The 26386-nt window shown below is 36.6% G+C and overlaps 1 protein-coding gene across 3 annotated transcripts in view; it reads right to left on the minus strand.

Annotated features, from left to right (window-relative positions):
- Dcc (DCC netrin 1 receptor) overlaps nucleotides 1–26386 on the minus strand; it is a 1055962-nt gene that overhangs the window by 663865 nt on the left and 365711 nt on the right. For all 3 annotated transcript variants that reach the window (XM_048806205.1, XM_048806204.1, XM_015482370.2), the window contains exon 2: nucleotides 17930–18250. In XM_048806205.1, the coding sequence (XP_048662162.1) occupies nucleotides 17930–18250 (321 nt within the window). The remainder of the gene's footprint in view (nucleotides 1–17929; nucleotides 18251–26386) is intronic.

Here is a 26386-nt window from a genome sequence, read left to right on the forward strand (position 1 = left end):
GTAGAGTCCCCATAGAAAGGAGAGAACAAGAACACTAATGGTCTTATCTTCCTGGGCATGTCAGAAATCATCTACAAGGAACAAAATGAGCTCTGGACTATAGGATGTGGTGGATGAAGAAGGAAGATGGTTGAATCCTAAATAAAAGGCTCTGGGTTTAACATCATTATAAGAGTCCTGACATTTATCTTTTCCAAATTTATTATCCTATGGCTTTCCAAATCCCTGATCTTTAAGTCGGTCCTGCACTGGTGACTAAAGTCAGTTGACTGGTGATTTGATTACATGATTTCCGATAAACAGAAAAGTTCTGGGCTCTAGTAATCTTGAATTTAACCCTCAACTCTCCTGCTATGTATTTCCATTCCAAACCCTTATAAATGATTTAAGTTCAGTTACTGTAAACAAGCCCAGTAGAACACACAGACACTGCAATATTCTGCTCACGGTGAATTCAGCAATGAGTTTCTCAGGAATGGTTTCTCCTGCACCCAGGAAGCACTCAGCCCTGTTCTGGAGGCAAAGGCTAGACAAATAGTAATAAAATTATAATTGGTAATTGTTAAGAAGGACACTAAAGACATAGTATATGAGACTCGTTAGGAATAAGAGCTGAAAATTCAACAGGATATCCTAGGGCAAGTGACACCTAAACAGAGCTCAAAAGAATGAACACAGAGGAATTAGCTAAACCCAAATTGGCAGGAATAAAGTTATTAGTGGAGGAAAGGGAGAGAAAGGGGGAGAAGGGTTGGTGAGAGAAGTCGGATTATGCAGAAATTTTCAATGAAACTAAAGCTTTATATTTGTTCTAAAATCAGTTGGAAATCATTCAACAGCTTCAAACATTTTTAAAAGACAACTCTAGCCTCTGTGATGAAATAGATTGCAAGCTAATTAATAGATCATTGTAGGAAAAGCAGGCAAGAGATGATATCAGCTTCTATTTCAATGGTAATAATAGACACAAAAAGAAATAAGCACACTAAAACTGTTTTGTAGATAAAGTCAACTGATCTTTGACAAAGGAGCAAAGGCAATATTACTGAGAAAGAGTCTTTGCAACAAATGGTGATGGAACAACTGGGCATCCACAGACAAAAAATATTAATCTAGACATAGATCTTACACTCTTCACAAAAATTAACTCAAAGTGGATCAAAATTCTAAAGGTAAAATGTGAAATAATAAAACTCCTAAAAGACAAAGAGGAATTCTAAGTGATATTGGGTATGGAGAAGACTTTTTATATGCAGGATCAAAGACACCATCCATGAAAGGAATTATTGATAGAATGAAGAACTTCATTAAAATGAAAAACCCTTCCCTTCTAGGAAAGACATAGTTAAAAGAATGAGAAAAAAACACAGACTGAGATATAACAATTACAAAAGACATATCTGATAAAAGACTATCACACAATATATACAAAAATAATTAAAACTCAACAAAAGGAAAATGTATAATTTAATAAAGAATATGGTTCAAAGACCTGAATAGAAGTTACACAGATGGCATATAAAAATATGGAAAGATACTCAACAACTGTCTTTAGGGAATTGCAAATTAAAGTAGCAATGAAATACCACTATACACCTATTAGAATGGCCAAAATCCAGGATGTTGAACACATTAAGTGTTGGCAAGAATGAGCAAGAAGAACTTTCAATTGCTAGTGGTAATTCAAAATGGTCCAGTCACTCTAGAAGGAAGTTTAACAGTTTTTCACAAAACTAAATATATTCTTATTATATTATACAGTAACCATGTTCTTTGTTTTTTATTCAAATGAATTAAAAATTTAGACCAAACAAAATAGAGAGCACAGAAATCAATCCACATATACTCAACATAGTTTTGATAAAGCACAGAATATACATTGCAGAAAGAAGAGAGTTTTCTGTTCTTTAAATAGTGCTGGAAATTTGAATAAACATATGAAAAAGAATGGAACTAGATCCCTATATCCCTATCTCTTACCATATACAGAAATCAACTCAAAGTAGATCAAAGACCTAAATACATGTAACACCCAAAACTATGAAATTACTAGAAGACATATTGGAAAAACTTCAAGACATTTATTTTTTGAATAAAACCCCAAAAGCATAGATGGTAAGAATAAAAAAATAGGCAAAATAGGGTAATATCTAACTAAAAAGCTATACCACAAGGAAACAAACCACCATTAATGTGAAAACATGGCAGTAAAAAGAGAGAAAATATTTGCAAACTATTTATCTGACAAGGCTTTCATGTACAGATTATATAAGGAACTCAACAGAAAAAAAAATCTGATTATGAAAATGGGCTAAAAAAAATCACATAGATACTTCTCAAAAGAAGATACAAAAATGGCCTGCAGTGTTCAATACCACAATCACTAATCATCAAGGAGATGCAACCCCACATTAGCTCAATTGAAGTGGTTATTATCAAAATGATAGGTACTGCAGGGGTTATAGAGAAAAGAGAACTCTCATCCACTGTTGGTGGAAAAGTAAATTAGTATAGCCACTATGGAAAACAGTGTGGAGATTCCTAAAGACCTAAAAATAGAACTACCATATGACCCAGAAATCACATTACTGGGTGTATACCCAAAGGGAATGAAGTCATTCAAGCCAAAAGACAGCTATGCTCCATGTCTGTTTCAGCACCATTCAGTTGGATGCGGAAACGATCTTATTGTTCATCAACAGATGAGTGGATAAAGAAAATATGGTGTATACATACACATGGAATATCATTTAACTATAAAATGAATGAAATGTTTTCATTTTCATTAACATGGATGCAACTGAAGGACATCAGGTTAAGTAAGATAACTAAGGCACAAAAAGACAAATGATACATGTTCTCACTCATTTACAGAAGCTAAAATAATCATTTTCACAGACGAAGACAGTGGAACAGTGGTCTTCAGAGATTGGGAAGGCAATAGGGAGAAGAAGAGAGGTTAGGTAAATGGGTACTAGAACACAATAAGATGGGAGAAATGGGTGTTCTATATCACACTAGGGTAACTATAGCCTGAAACAATATATGATATATTGCAAACTAATTTCAAAGACCCTTAACCCATAGAAATGCTTAATGTTTGAGGAGATGGAATACTAATTACCCTGACTTGATGAACATCATACAATGCATATATGTATGGAGTTATTTACTATATTTCATAAATATGTACAAATATTATGTGTCAATAAAATACATTTTAAACAATTTAATAACAAATAAAATAAAAAATTCTCTATAGAGACCAGACACACTTTGTTACTTGCTCACAATGTCATAGTGGGGAAGGGGAGAGGGAGAGATTGCATTGTACTGGTTTCTAGCCGGCAAATGGATGGGTAGGAAGCCATTCACTACAATGGGACTAACAGGAAGGGAGGAGAAAAAGGTGACAATGAAGTGAGAAAAATGGAGAAAGAAATTGATTTCTTTTTATTTTTCAATGTTTCTTGATTTAAACTTATTTTACTTTGAGACCTCAAGCCTTTTCATACTTCTTTTTTTTTTTTTTTCCAATTTGAAGGTCTTCATACCCTAATATTTTCCACTGAAAAACATAAACCACTTACAAGGTTAGGTTTTGCATGATCCTAACATAAATTTAAAGACAGAAACAGATATCCTTGTTCATGTAAAGAATAGCTTTGTAGATTAGAGAAAAGGGTATGGAGTCTTCAGACTCATGTTCTAAACCTACCATGGACATTGATTTAGCAAATCCTTTAAACCTCAGTCTCTTGAGGAACATTGTCTGCACAGTAGTCATGAGGAAAATAAATAATATGTTTCTTTTCTTTTTGTAAATGGCACAATGTTGGACTTCATAAAATAGAAACAAGTGATGGGATTCTACACTGGGTATTTGTCACATTTTGGTGAATATTGCATCCACAGGACAATATTATGCAACTTGGTAGAGTTAAATAATGTTTAACACATACCAGAAAATGGTTATTTCCTAGAAATATCCCAAACAAACCTAGAAAAGTTGATTCTTTACCACATCTTCTATGAAGAAACTCCACATCTTTTCAGACAGTCCACATTTGAGGCTTTGGGTTACCTATTCTAGATAGTGAGTCTTCAAGATATTTCAAGACCTGGTAGTACATAGTAATGTATCTTTCCCATCTGTGACTTCCTTCTTTTCTCCCCGTTCTTCTCTAATTGCCTTCCACAAAATAATTCTTCAGGAAATTTATCTTTAGATATTCCAAAGTAAAATGTGTAAAAAAAAGTTTCTGTATTTTTTCGTAATATTGACTAAAAAGTATGGTAGGAAGGGGAGAAATAAGAGCTCAGGTATACAGACACACACAGGAAGAGCAACAGCAAACAAGCAAGATCAGAGTGACTGTTAGGAAACTTGGGGTAAAGATCTTATTTCATCTACAAGATGATACAAATGTTAAAACAGACAGTTTGAGACTAAGAAATCACCCAACAATCAAGGACTTTTTCTATAGAGATTTGGTGTAGTATGCCCCTTAGTTAGCACAAAGTCAGTCCAAAACACTGAGGGCTGTGTAACAAAACTCCTGCTTTCTCTATGACTGACTGAGTGATTCCTGTGACTATGAGACCCAGTAATGAAGATGGGCAGCCCTGCCCTGAGTTGCCCACATTTGTACATTTTGCCCCCAAGGGCGACCTACCCCATGTAAGCCCTTTACCTCCAATTCTGAGGCCCAGAAACCAAGTGAAATGTATGAAAAGGTTACTCACGATAAACTGAGAAATGGATAAACTCATAATTTTTAAAGCATGTGAAACACATGTTCCCCAGGTAAGACCTCGCACTCCAAATGTCAGGCCAGAGTGAATTCTTAAAGCTGAGTTATAAAGCTCTGAAAATAGAGTTTATAATGAAAATGTTGACAGGCTCTTGGAGCCACTGTAGTATAGAAAATTTAATATGTCACCTTGTTTTACAAGATTCTACTGGCATGGAAGAAAATTAAAACATTTAACATTTTTACTTTGCCAAATTGCTTTCCTCCTCCAAACTCTGGTGCCATTTGTAGTGTGTTTCATTTATAAACATCCTTGTTATTGTCACCGGGTCTCACACACATTCTCAAACCCTGTACTCACATTTTCTTTCCAAAGTCTAAAATGCTTATTGGGGCAGCAGTATTTTGCAATCTTACTCATGTTTTCTAAAGATAGGTTAAGTTATATGAATTCTGGTGGAGAAAAGCCTGAAATTATTTACATAACTACACAGGCAAGGTAAATAATGTTGATCATGAAAATATTTCCTAGGAAAAGACTTTTAAGAAGCCTTTTAAGGGAGAAACATTTACGTTACAGATATTTACACAAATGGAGCAAGAGGGGGGAATAAAACTTTGTTGGGAAAAGCAAATTTAGATCCTCTGGCAAAATGGGATGACTGCTTGCATTTTTTTAATACAAGTGGACAGCAAGAATAAAATGAGGAATAATTCGCTATGTCAGTTATAAGTAATTAAGTTTTATATGAAAACACCTATTAATCTAATTCATCATTGACCTAAATTGTTTAACCCTAGTAATATCTTTATGTTTTTAATGATGATTTCCTTCCATGGTACATGAGAGGTCAGTTTCTGTCATCAGTCAACCTATAGTTCACTTGACTTTCTGGAAGCAGAAGATAGTTCTGAGGTTTGCGGGTGAAGAGGAAGCTCTTCAAAGCCACAGTAAGGCAAACTTACATCTGACTTTCACCAAGTGAGAATTAAGTGGTGTGCTGAATATTATGCAGGGACTTGCTAGCATACTTGTTATTTTATTAATCCTGATCTTTTCAGATGGAGGTGTTGGTGTCGAAACCTTTTCAGAGGCTTGTGTAACACCACGTGTTTACACAAGGTCCCTCTGACCAGGGAAGAACCAGACACTGCATCGGTAACAGGCCAGCGATGGAGAAGCAGGAAACAGGAGTTGTGTCCGCTTAGGAAAACAGCACTTCTTTCTGGGGCTTCCCTCATCCCATTTGCTACCAGTGACTTCAATACTGTTCTAATTCTCTATTATTCATGAAGCTTCATGTATTGAACTGTTACTCTTTTCCAGGCCCATTACTAAGTATTACTTATGGTCAAGACAACCTTACAAGGTAGACATGATCCCAATCTGCATTTGGCAGATGGGAAATGTAAGGTCAGGCACCAGTGACCAAAAGGAGGCAGATTAAAAGGGCTGTTGAACAAGGCTTTATAGAGATTTGCTCCTGAACAAGGCTCTATTGAGATTTGCTCCCAGGTGAGACCCTCCAATCCAACAGAGCGAGTCCTGGGAATCACGCAGTCTCAGCTGGATTGGAATTTTTATTGGGCTTAGGGCAGGAAGGGAGGGCTTGGGACAGGAAAGGGAGGTTTTTAGAGTACCTTGTCCTAGGGGAGCTTGCTGAGATCCAGGATTAGTCAGGAGACCGCGATGATTGACAGGTGGTTCTGTAGGTGGTTACCTGGTGCTTTGTTCTCTTAGCCACCACAAACCCACCTAACAGGAAACTGGGTCTAGGACATATCCATATGTGGTTCAAGTGGCTAGAGATAGGTTCTGAAGTCCTCTCTGTGTGGCTGTGAAGGCCAGGTTCCTAAACCCCACATGGTACCATTCAACTATCAAGGTTCCAAAGAGCCATTCCACCTAGAGAAGCTAAGACAGAGGTACTGTGGTCTGTATCTTCAGGGCGTCATGGACCAGCTGAGGAATTGTGTAAGTATTATAAGGATACATGTTGACAGGGGAAAGCACAGTTAATATGAGCACAGAGATGGCACCCTTCCTTGCCTAGGGAGCCAGTTAAAGATTCTAGAAAATGGGCTGTATAAGACTGAGTATTTTTTGTGTGTGGGGGGGAAGCAGGAATTAGAATGATGGGTTAGAAAGTACTACACATAGAATGAAGTGGGCAAAGGAATGGTTTAGCAGATTGCTACAAAAGCTGAAGAGTTGTGTGGATTTGATTACATTAAATTGAGGCCAGAGGTACCATCAGAAGCCAGACTGGAGGTCCTTTAGGCCAACAGGAGAGGCTTCCGTTCTTCTATGGTTTGTTAATAGGACTCAATGCCATGTTGACAGTAACTAGAGCCTGGGAAATTTCAGTGTAGACCTAAGGGTCCTCTCAACCTCAAGTGCGTTCATGGAGTGATACTACAAAAAAACTTCCTTTAACAGAAAGCAGAAGAGAATCACATCACTACAGGAAAATGCAGGACTCTGATAAGATGCAGTTCTCTAGATTGTTGTATATGTAAGATTCTCCCCAGCAAAACTTGTGCTGTTCATTAGCAGGTCAACTCATCAGTACTCATATGGGAATAAGCAACAGATTTCAATGACATTTGCAAGTTAGGGGAGAAGCCAGCTCTATTCACCCAGTTAATGGCAGTAAAACAATTCTGGCTTCTGGTTTTCAGACAACAAAGCAATTCACAGTTGAATTCTTCAAACCTAGGTACTTCCTGGGCAGGGTCTCAAATGCAAAAAGGCTTGGAGATAAAGCCACAATGTTAGTTTATAAAGAGTCCAATACACTGTAGAACCTAAAGTGACTTCTAAAAGTACTGCCTGGATCAAAAAAATACTAATTGTTTTTTTTTTTTTTTTGTCATGTTCTAGCCTTTATAGACGAATTCCCTTGCAAGAGGGGCCACAAAAATCCAATCCAATAAAATCAACCAGCACTGAAATTTAATGTTGAAGCTGTCTAGGCTTTATTAATCTTTAACACACTGTCTTAAATAGGCTTCTCATTGGAGAAATGTTCCAGGTGGAATCTCAGTTAACAAACCTAATATGTCCTCCTCTGTAAGGGTAGTGAAGCCTCAGGGTTACAATGAAACTGATTTTCTTTTCCTTTCTTTTTTTCATAAAAAGTGATTTTGAAAAATAAGTGTAATAGAACAAATAATAGTGCAGTGGTTGTAAATCAAAGGGTAGGTTTCAGAGTTGTGGAGTTTATCAATAGATTTAAGATATAGAGGCTTAGGTAGAAAGAGCCATTTAAATGGAAAGGTGAGGGAGGTGTGTGTGTCTGTTTTCTGTATTTCTAAATGTCTTTGGGTGATTTGGGTGAGGATGGAAATAGAGTAAACCCAATCATTTAGCCATCATAATGGAAAATATACAGATGATAAAACACAAACCGTCTTATGCTTTCATAACCCCCAAATACTGACATCTATCAAACAATTTAAATACAGTTACTCTGACTCCAGCCCACTGAGATTCTGAGCGAGGCAGAAACTTGGTGCTTAACTGCCCTCCAGAAATGGAGCTCCAGAACTCCATATGGCCCACTTAGAGCAGGTGCCTCCCATGCCCGAGTTGCATTTAGAGAAAAGCCTCAGATAAGAACCTAGAATAAATTTTGTGTACAAATAGCTGCTGCTCAGATGCTGGGAGAGATTTTCTTCTTCTTCTATTTTTTGGAATGGATTGAACTCAGTGATGCTTATCCATTGAGCCATATCCTCCTTCTCTTTTAATATTTTATTTTGAGACAGGTTCTTGCTAAGTTGCTTAGGGCCTCACTAAGTTGGTGAGACTGGCTTTGAACTTGCAAACCTCCTGCCTCAGTTTCCTGAGCCACTGAGATAATAGGTGTGTATACCATACCCATCTGGGAGAAAATTTTATATCAAGCTTTTCAGTGGAGAAGGCTTTGGCCTCTGAACTCAGGTTTTGTATTGTAACAGTAATGTTCCAAACAACTTTTGGCTATCAGACTGGGACTCACATTTCTGTGTGTGTTCATTTTCAGCAAATTATAAAATAAGAAGATAAGTTGGTGACCTATTGTAGTTATTTAACTGCTGTCAAAAATAGTTGTAACTATTTTATTTTTTTAATGCTAAACTCATAATTCCAGGTCAAACACAATTTTTTTGCTGCATTAAAGAATATGTGGCTGCTTCAGCAAATAGGTGGCTCTTATCTCCACTAAATAATAGATGTTTAATAATTATGAGATAAATGAACAATTGGCTAGTTTGCTTATTATGGATTACATAGACAGATTATAAATATAAAATTAGGCTATTAAAAACAATAATTTCTCATCAGGAAGTAAGTACCTCTGTCACTATTTGTATCCAGTACTTTCACCTATATATGCTGCTGATCATGATAGGAAAAGATTAAGATGATTTAGGTACTAGATACAATGATATTTTCCATAATTTTATATAACTAGTTTATTACTTATTCTAGAACATTCTCTAGGTTTGGATGTCTTCTTAATTTGTAGAAAAAAATCTGTATGCAATATAAATATCTGAATTCAAAGTTTTCCATATAATATTAAATTTAAGTAGTACATTTTACTATGTACATAAAAAGTGTAATGGGAAAAAAATCAGTAACAGAGATAGGTTCATAAAAGTAAAAATGCCTTATTAAATTTATAATCATTCATAATTTCATCAGAGATTTGCAATTATGCTACCTAATCTTCCTATTTATTGATAGGGTACAGGATACAGTACCCCAAAATATGGCATCTTGGAGGTCATTCTCTGACCTCTCTCTTTGTGAGATCTATGCATAAAAGAGTTCTCTGACCTACCTCCCCTCAATAAAGGTTATAAGACCCTCATGTGATAGGTATCCTGCCCCAATATCTGGGGGGGGGGGGAAGAAATGTGATACAGATACACAGAAAGGAATCCAAGTAAACAGGTTTTACTACGTTCTCTCTGGATTATTACCATTGTATCACTGAAGCAGATCATATTTCAATACAACTATTCATTTCCTCATCAGATTTAAAATGCAGTCCTTCTCTCCCACACCCAGGTCTTTGGGTCTTCATTTCTGCAGGCTCCTTTGCCAAGTAAGACTCTGGTTAAATAAATCTGCTGTGCTTTTCTCTTGGTCATCTGTCTTTCCTCATAGGGGTGTCAGTCCTGACCTTCTGATAGGTCAGGGAAAGATGTTACTTTTTCTCTGCTACATTATTATGACTTAAATCTTAGCTAGCCTCACCTTTATCAAGAAAATCAAGCTTTTGCATTCCAGGGGGGTCTTCTAGAACTCAAAATAGTTTGGTTACTATCACAGAATTATTTTAGATATTACTCTTCAATGTTCATGACAGTACCAGCAAAACCCACACTGTGGATAGCTGAAGGGATGAATAAAAGAACAGTGCTCTTAAGATACTGATTAAAATTGGAGTGAATAATTAGCTATTCCCATTGTCACATGAACTAGAATTCACAATAAAGAAAAGGAAATGAAAGGTTGGAAGATTTTTAAAAAACTTATTTTGTTGATGTTTCTACTATAAAAAGCCCTGTCAAGTTCTCTATTGTAATTTTTATAATGTAGAAGATGTCTTTCCACTCTGAATATTTTTCAGTAATACATATATTTCTATTCTAATTTTTTTTTGCAGCGTTAATTGATTTAGGAAGAAGGCAACTAAATCCCTACCCTTTAAAATGCAATTATTTAAGTTGAAGGAGTGGGGGTATGTGGGTGAGTAGGCAAAGGAGGCATGTTAGTGATTATCACAGTTTTATCTGGCAATAAAATTCAAGGAAAATAAGATCAGCACACATACAACCTTTATACATAATGCCACATTTCTTCCTTATATTTTCTTTCCTTCATGTTTTAACAACAAAACAATAGGAACATTTAGCTAAATAGAGATAATTAAGAACATTAAGAGATGTGGAGTCAGAACAATTTATTTTCCTGCTCATCATCTGAAAATAAACAATATTCCTATCAGTGTAAAATGGAAAGCTTTGCTCTGTAACTGAACCTTCCCAAAATAGAATTTTCAGAGTATTCAAGAGCCCTGGGATACATTTTCCAAACTGCGTCAATGGATGAACTTGACCTTCTAGGCAAGATTCTTATATTTGCTCCTGTAGAGAGAAGGAATATGAGCATTTTTCTTGCTGTTTCCTTTATAAAACATTTGAGTGACCCGAGGCGATGTCGTTTATTCTCCTTTCCTTTCAGACAAGCTCCTTTTTCTGCTTCCTTTTAAGTAAGAACGTAAAGGTCAGGTTATCATTTCACAAAATGCTTCATTCTGGCTTCTCTCACCATAATATGCTTTCACTAATTATTTCATAACTCATTTAAATGGGAGGCATTCTGGAAGGGAATTCACTGAAACAACTCCTCAAGTAACTAATTATTTTTTTAAAAAACACAGGGGAATTTTAATTACAATGCCTGCGTTATTTAAAAGCACAGTGCCACAATTTGCATCTTGAAACATCTATTGTAACAGGGAAGAAAAAAAAACATAAGCTCTGCATGAAATAACAACTCAAGTAAATGCAATTTAGTTGGCCTTTTAAAACTTGTCCTGATTTATAAAAACCACTTAAAAAGATTTAAAAAAAAAACTAAATGTATTCCTAGAAGACTATTTATGAGTTTGTTTTAAAAATTATATGTTCACAATTTTTCAGTAGAGATGTATCATTTGTCATTATTGAACATACAGCTATCAAAGCTAAGTCTTCTCATCCCAAAAGAAAACATTCAAATACTATAATTTCCCCATAGAATTAATATTTTTCAATGAACTAAACTAATAAGTAAAATCAATTATTGTTGTCATTATTCTTTTCCCTTAGTTACATTTTAGAGAGTTTAATTGATTTTAAATAGGTGATTGACAGATGACTGAACGGGAAATTACCCAATGTCCTTAGATTGAGAAACTAAGTGATGAGAATATTGTGCATCCAGCCTTGGGCAATCTAAGTTCTAGTTTCTGCTTATAGAACATCACCTACCTGCTTCCCTTCTGCTGTTAACTTCCCCTCTGCTCTGAACTTTTTTGAGCATTATGAGATAATGCATGGAGACTTACTTTTTAAAGAAACACAAAATGCAAGTCAGTGTGGTTTTAATGCTGAGATGTAAATACTCAAAAATTAACAGAGGACAAAGCTACCTGGACACAAGTTCTCCATAATGTGCCTTGCAGTCATTGTCACTTTACTTAAAAAGGGATCTTCCCACTGTTTTCCCAGAAGAGTAAGGATAAGCAGAAGCCACACTAGGTTCCAATTGTGTCCCTCAGAGCCTGTGGGTGAAGCATGTGTGCAAGTAATTAAATGAGTAAGTAAGTGTGTGGATGGGTTGACAGGTGTGTTCTTGTTATATCACGTAAAATGGAATAAATGGGTCTTTCAAGACTATTCAGAGAGCTTTGTTCCATTTGGTTTTCTTTCACATTGATATCTGTGTTAATCAGCTTTTGCCACTGTGGCACAATATCCAAGAAAAGCAACTTAACAGGGGAAGGATTTATTTTGGTCACAATTTTGTGGTCTCAGTCCTTGACTGGTTGGTTTCATTACTTTATGCCTGAGATGAGGCAGAACATCATGGCAGAAGGGTATAGTGGAGGAAAGCTAATGACAGAATGGTAGCCAGGAAGTGTGGAGAGAGAAAGGGCAGGACAAGATATAGTCTCCAATGGAATGTCCCCAAGAACCTGTTCCCTTCAATTAGGTTCCACATCCTATAGTTCCTACCACCTCCCAATAGTCCATTCAAGTTAAAAATTGGTCAATGTATTAATACACTGATGGAATTAAATCCCTCAAGATCCAAGCATTTCCTAAAAGCCCTATATCTGAAAATTGCTGAACTGGAGGCCAAGGCTTCAAAACATGAGTTCTGGGGGGGATAATTTTAACCCAAACCATAATAATGTCATTTTTTTTCCTAGAGGAAGGGGACAATTTGTGAAACTCCCAGTCTACACAAAGTCTCATGAACCCTACCTCAGTGAATATTTTTCAGTTGAAAAGGCATTAAAGAGAACTAGAAGATGGCTAAGAATCTCTATCAGGGATGACTGCAGTACTTGCTCTACCTAGAACTCCTGATCTTGTCAACACAAATAATACTGACTGCAGGGATATGATCATAGATCAACTCATCAAAAATGAATCTTTCAGTCAGAGGGATTTAAATACTTCTTGAACTGTAGCCTTCAACTTCTTGAAAACTAAGTTAGGGTTTGTCACTTTGTGTTCAGAGATCACAAAGGCAGATAACTGATCCAAGATTACAAAATTTAAGGTTCAGTATTTGTAACCTATATTTCATTCCCCCACCAAAATGAAAAAGAAGTATTTTCCACAATCACATGGGAACATTAAAATTTGTTAATTCCGACTAGTAAATACTGTAATAATGCTAAAATAACCACTACTATGTTTATTTACAGTACTCTTGCTCCATAGAACTATGTTCCATTTAAAAATCATTACAGCCTTAAGAGGTTGGTTATTATTTTGTATATTGAAGAAAAGAGAATCCAGTGGCTTGGAGAGATGGAAATATCTGGAGCAAGGAAGATGGACATGGTCAGATGCAATGTTCCAGCACAGTCCATTAGTCCATTTACCAACCCAAAGTCCTTAATCATTTAATTTTAGACTCCTGAGATATAAAGCAATCTAACACAATCCACCGTGAGTATATTTATATATGCCCAGATATAGGACAGCTTAATCTGGTCAAATCCAATATAGAAGAAAGAGTGGGGAAAGAGGAGGAAGAAAAGAAGGAAAGAGGGGATGACAAGGACAGAGCTCTCCATATATGGCATAAAGCCTTATGTTTTCATTGGCAAGATAAATATCTGTTATTAAACATTAAGGTGCTTTATTAAGTACAGAGTAGAGAATGTGGTTGAAGAAGCATTATAGATAACAAAGTGTATTTTGCTTCTCTTCAAAATCAATCTTATGCCTAAACAGAGATATATACATGGCAGGAAAGACCTCAACAATTTAGATTAAAACTTACTGGATAAAAATGAAATTTTCAAGTGTCAGCCAGTACTGGTGAAATTGCTTTCAAATGCATATTTGATAGCCCAGGAATTCTTTACTAATTGAACTCAAAATTACTAGAAATACTCATGGTCATTAACGTGTTGCACTGTGACTTTTAACAACTTATTGGATGGTGTATTAGTCAGCGATTTGTCCCTGTGTCCAAAAGTCCCAATGAGGACAACTTAGAGGAGGAAAAAATTTATGTTGGCTCAGGCTTTCAGAGGTTCAGTCCAGGTTTGAGTAACTCCACTGCTCTGGGTCAGAGGTGTCAGAAAACCATGGTGGAAAGCCATGTTTGGGGAGCACTGCCACCTACTAGTGGCCAGGAAGCAGAGAGAGGGGAAGAGGCCACTGGGAAGATAACCCACCTGCTCCAGCCGTACTCCACCTGCCTACAGTTACCACCCAGTTAATTCAAACTAGGATGAACTGATTAGATTGCAGCTCTCATGATGTCATTGTTTCTCCTCCAAATATTCCTGCATTCACACAGGAGCTTTGGGGGGATCCCTCATATCCAAACCATTATCTTTCCCACTCTCCTTCCCTCTTAAGCCAAGTGTGCACTCAGGGTTTAAAGAGTACTTGAGAAGTTCCTAGAAAATAGGATGAGTGACACATGGCGAAACCATTGCATAAAATATTCTGCCTGTTAAAAGATTTCCTCTGCTACATTTCTTTTTATCAAGACACATTGAGAAAGCAAAAGTGGAAGAGGGGCGTTGTATCAAACGGGCACTACACTGCCACTACACCTGAGGTTAGAGAACATTTTTTTTTTTACCCAAGCAAAGCAGACTGTTACCTTTTAGTAGTGACTGGTTTATTGACTACTAATGCTTTAAAAATGAGATTAAATCAGGTCCATGGTCTTTATTACACGGAAGATATATGCCCCTTGTGAATTCTAGTGGTTTGGCAATCTTAACCTCAGCAGACATAACATTGATGTATTCTGTGTTGCCAAACAGCATGGTAAGTGTTTAAAATGCTGTGAACAGCCTTATTGCTTTGAAATGATACAATCTAATATTAGATTGCAACTCAATGACTGAATCCGTGAGCTTATCCTTGTGCAGAATACTAAAGTCAAAGCTACTTTATTTTAATATCTCACAGGGAAGGAATCGTTCTTCATTTCACCATTGAAACAGAGAAGACATAAAAGTGAATCTAGATGGTAGAAAAACTGAAACTGCAACATATCAGGCCATTTTCATTAACAGGGCAGATGCAGATGCCTTTTGTAATAGGGCATCAAAATGCCAGCTTGATTCATTTGAATAAGCAGAGCAACTTTGGTTATAGACAACTGATGGGGGAGATCTGTAAATCCAGAAATTCCCAAGTGACGGAAAGTCAAATTATGCCCTTTCCACCCCATCTGAAGCATTCTAGGCATGCAGCTTTGCCTGATCCTCAGCACTTGTTCTACTTAGTCCTCTTAATCAGTCATAATTATCATCAACTTTCAGTCCTCTCTATACTTGATACTCATTAATCATATTTCAGACACCCATCACTCACAAGTCCCCAGGTGGCTTAAGATCTCGTTTTCATGATCAGGATGTCACCTTACTTGTCTCTTCAGTCTGTCATTGTTAAAGCAGGCAGGGTTACCTCTAGGTAGGGTGCCAAACATTCTAGTTTTAGCTAGCAATGAAGGGCTTCTTAGGACAGGGAACTTTTCAAATGGTAAACTCAGGGTAAATCAGAATGGTTGGCTACTCTACCTGTGGGTGAGGACCCTATCACCAGGACATCTTTACTGAGGAAATCTCTAGGATAAATGGATATGAAAGAGTCTGCCTTTGTTAGTTTGGCTGCTAGGACAAAGTACCATAGACTACGTGGCCTATAAAAAAGAGAATTTCATTTCTTACAGTTCTAGTGGCTGGAAGGCTGAGATTAGGGTGCAGCAGGATGGGTTTGTGGTCAGGACTCTTTGGGTTGCAGACGGCTGACTTCTTGTTGTATTCTCACGTGATAAAGAGTGATGGAACTCTCTGAATTCCTCTGTATAAGGGTCCTAATCACATTCATCCCTTAACCATTTCCAAAGACCCCACCTCCTAATATGATCACATTGGGAGCTGGAAATTCAATGTAGGAATTTTGAGGGAACAGTCTAAACAGAGTCCTTGGAGGAGAAAAGAAATTGGACACACAAACACACACACAATGGGGTTGTGAAGCTGAGTTCAAGGGCTGATGGAATATGTATGTGTTATAGTTCTTACAGCATCTTTCCAGGATTTCAATTGGCTTGAACCAACATGGAAGAGTGCATGAGTATGTGTGCACACAAGCACATGTATGCGTGGGGGTCCTGTCTCATTTTCCCAGTTGCTATTATTGTTGAAAATGAGTTCTCACACTGACCATTCTACAGGAGGAAACTGGACTGAATGAGATCTGGGAAAGGATTAAAAGGCTAACTAAGAGCCTATTGGCTCATTTTTTTTAATGAAGAATTAAAGATTAAGTTTGGAAATAGTCCTTCAAATCTGTTTACCCATTTGATGGTTTAAATTTATTTCAGGTTGGATCTGTTGGCTTTGTTTAATGTTCCATATCAAATTTAAAAAAATATATCACAGCTCAACATTTGGTTGAATCATAATAGAAACAAGTAAAAGCAAAAATCCTTTTCCTTTCCCTGTAGTTCTAACACTGCAAGGGCCAAAAGAATTAATTATGAGTTGCCTTCTGATCGAAATAATAGAGCAGACATAGCAATGCCATGGATTCCAGAATATTCCACTGTTCTCCCAGAGTCTACATGCCTTCAATATATCCAGATGAAAGAAATATACTGAGGTTATCATCCAGCCATTGAGCCAACATGTGGCCAAGAATCAAGATATGGAAAAACAAATAGAAATTTTTATTTCTCATGTTGTAACTTATACCATATAAAAGGTCAATATTAGTAAAAAGGAATTAATTAGGAAATTACTTTTTTCTATTCAAAAAGCCCTTCCATATACGTAAGCAGTGAATCAACATAAGCCAGGTTGGTTTCTTTAAAAAATTTCATAATACTATGTTGATTATTAAGGTCTTTCAACTGTTTTCCAAGCTAATTTCAGGACAAAAATCAGTTGAGACCATGAGACATGAATCTTTACATCCTTTCTTTGTCTTAACAATGCACATTGCTGATGGGGAAAGTAAATTAGTACAGCCATTATGGAAAACAGCATAGAGGTCCCTCAAAAAAACTGAAAATAGGTAAACTGAATGATGCAGCTATATTACTACTTAGTAAGTATAGGTATCCAAAAAAATAAAATCAAAATAACAAAGGAGTATCTATACTCCAATGTTCATTGAAGTATTATGCACAATAGCGAAGATTCAGAATCAATCTAAGTAACATCAATGGATGAAATGATAAAGAAAACGCACTGCATATGCATATGACATATACATGTATATATTTATATAGATTTATGTATATCTGCTAGAATATTGTTCAATCTTTATAAAAGAAAATCCTAATATTTTGACGACATGGGTGAGCCTGGCAAACTAGGCACAAAAAGACAAAGGCTGTATGGTTTCACTTATACATGGAATCCAAAAACTGGAGCACAGAATACTATTTACCAGAGGCTTGGAGGGTAGAGGGGAAGGAAGTGGGGAGATGTCTGTTGAAAAGTACATGGTTTCCGTTAGATAAAAGGAATACATTCTTCAGATCTATTGCATAGATTGATGACCACATTTTATACATATATATATATATATATAGATAGATAGATATATAGATATATAGATATATAGATATATAGATATAGATATAGATATAAATTTTGCAAAATAGTCATTTTAAACATTCTAACCACAGAAAAAAACAAGGATAAAAATGTGAGGTGGTGGATGCATATACTAATTAGCTTGATATAATTATTTTACAATGTTTACATATATCAAAAACTTCACTTAGCATATAAAAATTGCTTTTCAATTAAAAAAATAAATGTACATTATTTCTACAAATATTATTTTCTTATTGCCCCCCTCAAATAAATACAAAGATAGCATAGAAAAAGGAAAATAAAGGACCCACTTACCTGCTACTGCAACTTTTGCTATCCGACTAATAATTGACCCAGTCTCTCCCAAGGACGCCTCACATTGGTAAAGTCCCTCATCGGGCTTGTGGTGTCTGGAATGAAGTATGTTCTGTATCAACAGAGACCCGTTGGGAAGCTGCTGCTTCCTGTCATCCATTCCCAAGGCTAGGTGGATGCCATCTTTCTTCCACTTGATGATGGGGACTCCTCGATCGGACTCTGCAGAGCAGTTCAGGAGGACATTTCCTCCCCTCATGGTGACAGCATCGGCAGGTTCTGATAGGAAGCGCAGGGAAGTGAAAGATTTAATTTGGAAACCTGCAATGAAAGAGCACAGGGAAATATGTTCATGTAAAAAGTCTGATAGTTAAATTCCTTTTCTTTAAAAAAAATATTTTCAAAACAGTTGAAGCATTTGAAAAGTTTCCTTGAATAAATAAACTTAAAATCAGGGATAGCATGTAAAACAAAAGATTTAGCACTATGGCCACAATGAATGAAAAAAAAAAAATTGGCCCCCCAAATACTATGAGAAATTAAGAATTCAAAAATCCCAGATATGGCCATCATCCCATATCAGTCAGTTCTTGAAAATTTAGACATAAATAATGAATCTTTTCCAAATTAAATCAGAGACTATTAAATATCAACAGTCAGCAGTACTGTGGTGAAGATTCAGGGGACTATTTCTACCTTTTCCTTAAGGTGAAGTATCTATTCAGTTTTTTAAAAAGCCACTCAGATATAGTGTTTCATAAAATTAAAAATCAACTCAATAGTGTGAGCAGAGTTATTTAGAACAATGTCCAGATGGATTTTAAAATAGTAAATCCCACTTCCAGAAGCAAATAAAACTACTATCTAAAATCCCTGCTAAGTCTTCATTTCCATCCAAATGTTTCCAATGGACATGGATAGCTTAGTGTAGACTGAACCCAGTGACTGAACTCACTTCACCACTGAGCCACTTCTCCAGCCCTTTGAATTTTTTATTTTGAGACAGGTTCTCTTTAATTTGCTTAGGGTTAAGCAACTTGCTAAGTTGCTGCAGCTAACTATGAACTTGTCATCCTGTCTCAAACCCCAGAGTTGGTGGGATTTCATCAGGTAGGTTTTATTCATAAATAGAAATGAACATAAAGAATCAATAGGAGGAATAGAAAAATCATTTAAGAATATTGAATTATTGAAGCAAGTATAAAGTATATTCATTTTGAGACTGCTAGTGTTGTGTTTTAACACTTGGTTGTTAAATTGAAGACTTTGAAATGATCTCAGGAAGTCACTGGGCTGAGATTTTACTCAGACAGGTGTATACCCAAACCATTCAAGCACTTCCAATTTCATTTTGAACAATCTCTAAGACTAAAGATTCAACAATGTTCATTAGAATCTTGTTTTCAATATTTAATCATTTGTACTGTCTAATGATTTTTTTTGCCACTGTTTAATCCCATTTTCTTTCAAACTACCTGGTGTGAAACAGTAGAAGCAATGGACATTTTCCTATATGGGTCCTTTATTCTTTTGAACCAGCATTTCATTTCATTTAAAATACCCACTAAACTAAGTTTTAGCCTCATTATTCTCAGAATTACAACCTCAGTTTCAGTAGCATACTTAATTTTTCTGTAATAGGAGCACTTTAGTGGTACTTTGTAAAAACTTTCCATCTTCTATCATTCATTGTCACTTACTTATTCTATCCAACTCTGCCACTTGCCCCCAAAAAAAGCACCTAGAACTTTACTCTCCACCAAGTGTTAAATAACAGAGTATTTAATCCTTGGGTAAATTATATTGGTAAAGATTCCAAATGACACCAGACTGGCCTTCTCCCCACAGATCCTTTCTGTGTCCCCACCTGCATCACTTAGGTTTGAGTCACTATGACCAAAATATCTGACAAGACCAACTTGGAGAAGGGAGAGTTTATTTGGGGCTTGTTGTTTCTAAAGCCTTGCTCTGGGCCCAAAGTGAGACAAGACATCATGGCACAAGGTCATGGTGAAAAAGTGAGGTTCCATTCATGACATCCAGAAAGCAGAGAGGGGAGGAGGGGGAAGGGAACACAGGGAAGATATAACCTTCCAGGGCACAGCCCAGTGGTCACCTCCTCCAGTCACGCCTCAGCTGGCAATAGTCACCACCCAGTCAGTCCACTCAAATCGGGATGGACTAATTACGTTAAGCTCTCACAATTAAATCATTTTAATTCCAGACATTTCTGTGTTAACAGAGGAAATTTGGAGGGACACCTTATATCCAAACCATAACAGCACCCAATTATAGTACTGCCTGTTCTAGTGGAAATTATATCAAATTGAGAGTCTGGATTTCTGGCCCCCAGTCCTAGCTTTATTACTTAAAGATAAGTGACTTACAAGGGTTCTTGTAAGTCCTTAGAACCTCAGTTCCCTCGTCTGTAACATGAGAGAATTGAACTGAATGATCTTTAAATTTAACATCTTGTTGGACACATTGGGTACTAGAATAGGTGGAAGACATTCATCATTTGAACCCTGCTCTAAGCTTATGGAGGAAGCTGATTATGCTCTAAACGCCTCTTCCACGTTTACAGCCTCCTCTTCTTCCAGAAAAGAAAAACAAGCTAACAACACCTGCTTAGAGCTACATTCAGGATGAGAAAGCAGAATGAAGTACTAATGTCGTTGAATGTCAAGATATTTCACTAGAATAACACACACAATTTCCATACAGGTAGCATTAATAAGGGAGAGATAAATTTAGAATTCAAGACCAGGCAACTATATTAAAAAGCACTTATTGCTTTTTTGTTCTTCCTGGGGCCCATATTTTAAACACAACTTCATGTTGAGCACCTTATTTATGTCACAGAACACATAATACATTTAATGCAGCTGTTTATAACAGCATGTTAATGAGCATATGTGCCCATTATCACAAATAAATAATCCACTTACTCTGAACCAGGGAAGTTATGACAGTTTTCAGTGCTATGAGTACATGGTTTAGGAAAGTTAAATAAAGATTAACTTTTCCGTAATACAATTACCCTTGCAGTTCTCTGGCAATTTGGGCTTTTTGTACTCCTTATCACAATTACATTTTGAATATATGGCTCTGGAGTAAAAGTACCTCTTGACTTTCAGTAATTTGCATTACTTACTTTTTAGAAGAGATAGATCCAAGCAAAAAGAGTTCTTTGAAAAATAGTAAATGTGTTTCCAATTGGTTCCCTTTGCAAAGTCTCAGCCCATGTGAGACACAGACTGCCTCTACATCCCCTGAGATGTCTTCCATACACGTCTAATAAATGTTCTACTAATACATTAATTACATGGACTTCAATTTGGGTTACCTACCTCTCCTTTTCTCTTATAGGACTAGTCCCTCTTGGAGAGATTTTGTCCACCAAAATCTATCATATCTTAGTATGAAATAATTTATCAAATCAGTTCATCCAAGAATCAATCTGAAATTCACTACACTGAGTTAATGAGGAGAAGAAGATAAATAGGTGATAAAATTGAGGCAGCCAAGTAGAAATAAGTTTTGAGCCTGTAGATAAGAAAGTTGTGGTCTGGAATTTGGGCATTCATGAGTTCCATTAAAGTCCACTTCTTCTGGGAACTGGGTGAAAGAGGTCCTTGGAAAGCAATAAGATACTTTTGAGAGTTAAAACTGAAATGCCTACTTTACCAGGAGCCTGCAGATCTTGCATTAGAATAACAACAGTGGGGCTTTTGTCCAGGAGCAAGCCATTAGGACAAGTTTTTGTTTTGTTTTGCTTTGTTTTCTTGTTTAAGAATCCCAGTGGTAATTTCTCTTGAAACCTAAACTACATTTTCCAGCCTTGTTTTGTAAAAACATTAATCCTTTTGGACCTGTTATAAAGTTATTTAAGGCAGTTATAATTTTTTGAGAAATATATTTGAAAGTACCAGAAGCCCATTCATTAAAAAACTTGTACAACTGAAACTGATACCAGAGTTCAAGATAAGAATTAATGATCCTCTAGCCCTCTGTCTTCCCAGACGTTGGCTTGGGAAGGTTTCTAAATCTTTGCCCAGAACATAGATATAAAGCCATATATATATTTAACTAATGGCTAGCTTTGCTTATCTGAGTTGGTCTCAAAAAAGATTAGAGAGTCATCCTCTTTCTCCTTCTCATTCTACCCCTCTTTCTTCTTTCTTTCTCCTTTATTTTCTTCTGCAAGGCATCTTCTTGTAGGCAGATACAAAAGCCTTCCCTGTTTTTCTAATGAGGGTACTAGAGAAAGACATATTCTGTAGAGGTGACCTAACGAAGAAATATTGTCATCTATTTATTTTAGTTTTCTCAGTCATGAGTGAGCATCACACATAATTCTGCCAAGGACATTTCAAGTGTATATTAACTGAGTATCTACAGATGGAAAAGATTCTAATGTATTTTACAAACTCGCCCAAATGATCAAATGGTAAAAACGTTTCTGTAAGCCTAAATCCCTTTGTGCTTGCTCTCCTTATCATATTCTTGTTCATTTCAAAGCCCAGTCAGTCACGGGGCAGCCGAACCTGGAATGGGGTTTTTAAAGTGTGACATTTTATCTACAATCTCAAACATTGTTGAGTTTCAAAAATAATTCCCCACGGAGTCAGAAATCCCTTTCTGAGTCCAAAATGTAAAAGCTACTAGTTAAGGCAATAAAAGCTAAAAATGAAATTTATGAAAAATACTATGGAGATGAAAAGAAGTTCCTGAAAGATTTTGAGATTAGAAAATGTCATCCAAATCCCCATAGAATTTGCTATGCATGATTTTATCTCTTTTTATAAGAGATAAAATTTAATTATAAAACCCCTCTCTTTAGGATGCTTGGAGTTTCTGATAATGACCGAATACTCATAACTGACTCCCCAAAACATGTTACCACCATCTTGTCTTAGAAAACCATGCCATTTCTTACCTAAGAAATACATGCTACCATATCTGCTTCTTTTTGTGTTATGACAAATGAAGAGAGCTCTAAGAGATTTAAATAATTGCATGGATGATGAAATAGGATCCACTTTCCATTCACCAAACATCAACACACGTGCAACTGTAAGTCTGATCTTCAGCTCTGACAAAATCTTATAATACTTGTGAGGCTATGGAAGGAGCAGGGAATTTGAGAAGCTAAATCAAAGGAATAAATTAACAGAACTTCTAACTGTACCTGAACTTCTAACAGAACTTCTAACCATATATGAACCTCACTGGGTTTAGGATATAAGAATATACACAAGGACAGAATGGATCTCAAAGTACCACCAGACTAGCAAACATTGGGGAGGTTTCCAAAGTTTGGGCCAAAACATACATATAAAACTATACATGTATTTAATTCCCAGAAGCACCACCTGGGAGCCTGTTAGAAACGCACAAGCTCAGGCCCTCCTCCACTATTCAATGAGCAGCTTTGGGGAGAGAGAAAAACAATCATGCTTTAGAAACTCTCTAGGGGATTTACCTATTAACTAAAACTTTAGATCTCTGCTCTAAGACACCTGGTCACCTGCAATAACACAAGGGGCTTCCAGTGCCCCTCAGACTATCTTGGAACAATTTTGCATTTGGAGAATTTGTGTAATTATTTCTGTAAGGAAGGAGATGAAGGAAAGGAGATAATCTAGATGAAGGAAAGGAGATAATATTGAATTCCTTTTTCAACATGTATTTTATTTTATTAATACTTACATTTCTTTTTAAAATGCCGAAGAATAGTGGGGAAAGGGCCAAGAAAGAGGGCTATTGTTTACAGTATCTAGTGTCACCTCTGTGGTAACCAGCAAATGGCACTACTTCATTAACCAAAATAAAAAATTCCATGGTTGTACATCTAGAATACCTCTTGGAATATTTGCACAAGGAGTTATAAAAAGATGTATTTTAAACAGTTATCATGGTGACAATCCTTTTCCCAAAGAAGTTTTAGCTCACGCAGTCTTCTTTATCACATTGCCTTTCTTTTATTAGATTTTTAGCTCCACAGTATAATTGTGTCCTTTCAGAATCTTGGAACTTGAGCGCCTTACCTGACTGAACTGCCCCTTAGTCCAGTTTAGTCTCAATGGACAAAACCATAATAGCACTTATTCTGCTGTAGCCTGAGGATGTTCTCTGAGTAGTTTGTGTTTATATAAGACTAACTTTAGCCCACAGAGAAAAAGTATAAAGTCACCAGTGGGCCAGCTCCAGTGAGGTTGATAAGACCTGGCCACATCCGTGTACAAATCTCTCAAGGATCGAAGTACTCAGGTTGTCTTCCAGGGAAAGCCTCCAGAGTCTGTCAAGAAGGGTGTGAGACCAGCTTTTCAGCAAGGGACATGTTGCAGAAGAATGCCAGTTCATCAGACGGATGACCTTTTGATATCACAAACTCAAAATCTCCTGCATAGAGCGGATTGAAAACCTCCCCAAATAAAGACAGCCCAAGTGAAGAGGCAGGAGAACTGCCTCTGTCTGTGCAAATGAACCCTGAAACACCGCCCCTGGCTTTGGTCATCCAATCAACAAGCTGCTTCTCTTGCTCCCCCTCTTCTAATACATTCCTCCACAACCAATCAATCAACTGCAGAGCCCCTTTTGAGCTTTTCCTCCTGCCTCTTTTGCTCACAACAAAGTTCTTTTTGCAAAAACCAGTGCCGTGGTATTGATTTCTATGCACACCATGCAGTGAACTCTTGGTCGCTATCACAGTATTGGTGTTTCTTCTCTTTTAAAAAATACTTCAATAAGAAACAAGGTATAAATAATTGTCGAAGGACGTGAACATCTTTTTTTAAAAGCCTGTGTTAACTCCAGTCCTTGCTAGAAACTAATGTACTTTGAAGCCATTTCACTTTAGTTTTCATTACTAACAAACGGAAATCAGAAATGAATTAGGTTTTGTGGAACTTATTCTCGAATCTACATAACCAGAGGAAGACTTACCAGACAGGAAACTAAAATATGGGAAAATTCTGGATAAAAATTTTAATGAAAAGTGTAAAGAAATAGTCAACAGCTCCTCCCGCATTAGAGCTGCCAGATTTAGCTTACTAAAACTAAGGCCACAAATTATACTTGAACTTCATATCAACAAACATTTATACTAAATAATTATGGCATAGGACATACCTGAACAAAAATATTATTTGTCATTTACCCAAGACTCAAATATATTTATTCATGTATTTATTTTTGCAGGACTGGAACTAGAACCCAGGGCCTCACATATTCAAGACAAGTGCTCTGTCACTAAGATGCACGCCCAACCTCCCAAACTCAATTTAGCTTGGCATTCTGTATTTTATTTGATCAGCCTATCTCCCATGAAATTCTTTCTCCAGATCATGGCAAAAGTAAGCAAATAGCATATGAATTTCTGCTACCAGACTCAGTTGTCACAGAACCACAGAGAAGAGTAAAGTCTTGGAAAGCCACCATGATTCAATCTGGAAAAGTGATTTTAGTGTCGGGACATTTGGTGTCCTAGTACAACACAGAAAAATATTCACTTGGAAAGGTTGCTGAACCCGATTTGCTCTTCACACAATGATTCTCTTTTTCTCATCCCTTTACAAGACAAGGAACAAAATTCGGAAATAAAAATGCAAGATGTGGAGTTCAAGAAGTAACTGCCCCAGCAGAAATCTCTCAGGGAGCCCACCCAGCGGCTTCATATCAGAAATTCTGAACACATGGCATCTTCCACAAAACAGAAGAAGCTTTGTGGAGATCTGAGGTTTCTATAGGGCAAGAAGTGTGCCCCAGGCAACCCTCTGAGTGTCCTCTGGCTAAATCCAATGGTAAAGAAAAATGATAAGGGCCAAGTTGGAATGGGGAGTAACTTCCTCATCCTTTTTTTTTTTTTTTTTTTTTTTTTTTTGCTTCAAGAGCTAAATCTCTAAACCACAGCTTGATTTTGTTGTATGATACTGGGAAAATTGTAATGGGATTTTTTTTTCCCCCAGCTCAATAGGTAACAAGGTTTGACATCTAGGTTATCATTTCCCTGGCCTCATGCAAAATTAACACTTAAAAGAGAAACTTTTATGTGCTGCTTAATCTGCCCTGGGTTTGAACCTTACCCCCTTTCAGTTTTGTAAAATGTGAGCTAGCTTTCTCTTCTTTTGTGTTATTCATCAGTCTTTCTCAAAGTAGTGGGAGAATAGCATTTATGAATGTGGAACTGTCAACTAGCATACTGAAAGGGTTTTTGAGATTACTTACAAAAAATAGGATTTAGGGAGTACCCAGTGCTGAAGACATCTCCATTTGAATGGCAGCAAATAGACAAGCATTGTAGATGCCAATGAAGGGACCAGTCACCTTTTAGTATCTTATTATTAATCGAGTTACCTATATTTACTGTATACAAATAAGAAAACATGGACATAAAAGCAAATACCCATAATTATTGTCCATCATTGGGGTTTCTCAATGAAAACCACATTAAAG

This window comes from Marmota marmota, unplaced genomic scaffold, assembly GCF_001458135.2.
Source record: "Marmota marmota marmota unplaced genomic scaffold, marMar, whole genome shotgun sequence".
Classification (NCBI taxonomy): Eukaryota; Metazoa; Chordata; class Mammalia; order Rodentia; family Sciuridae; genus Marmota; species Marmota marmota.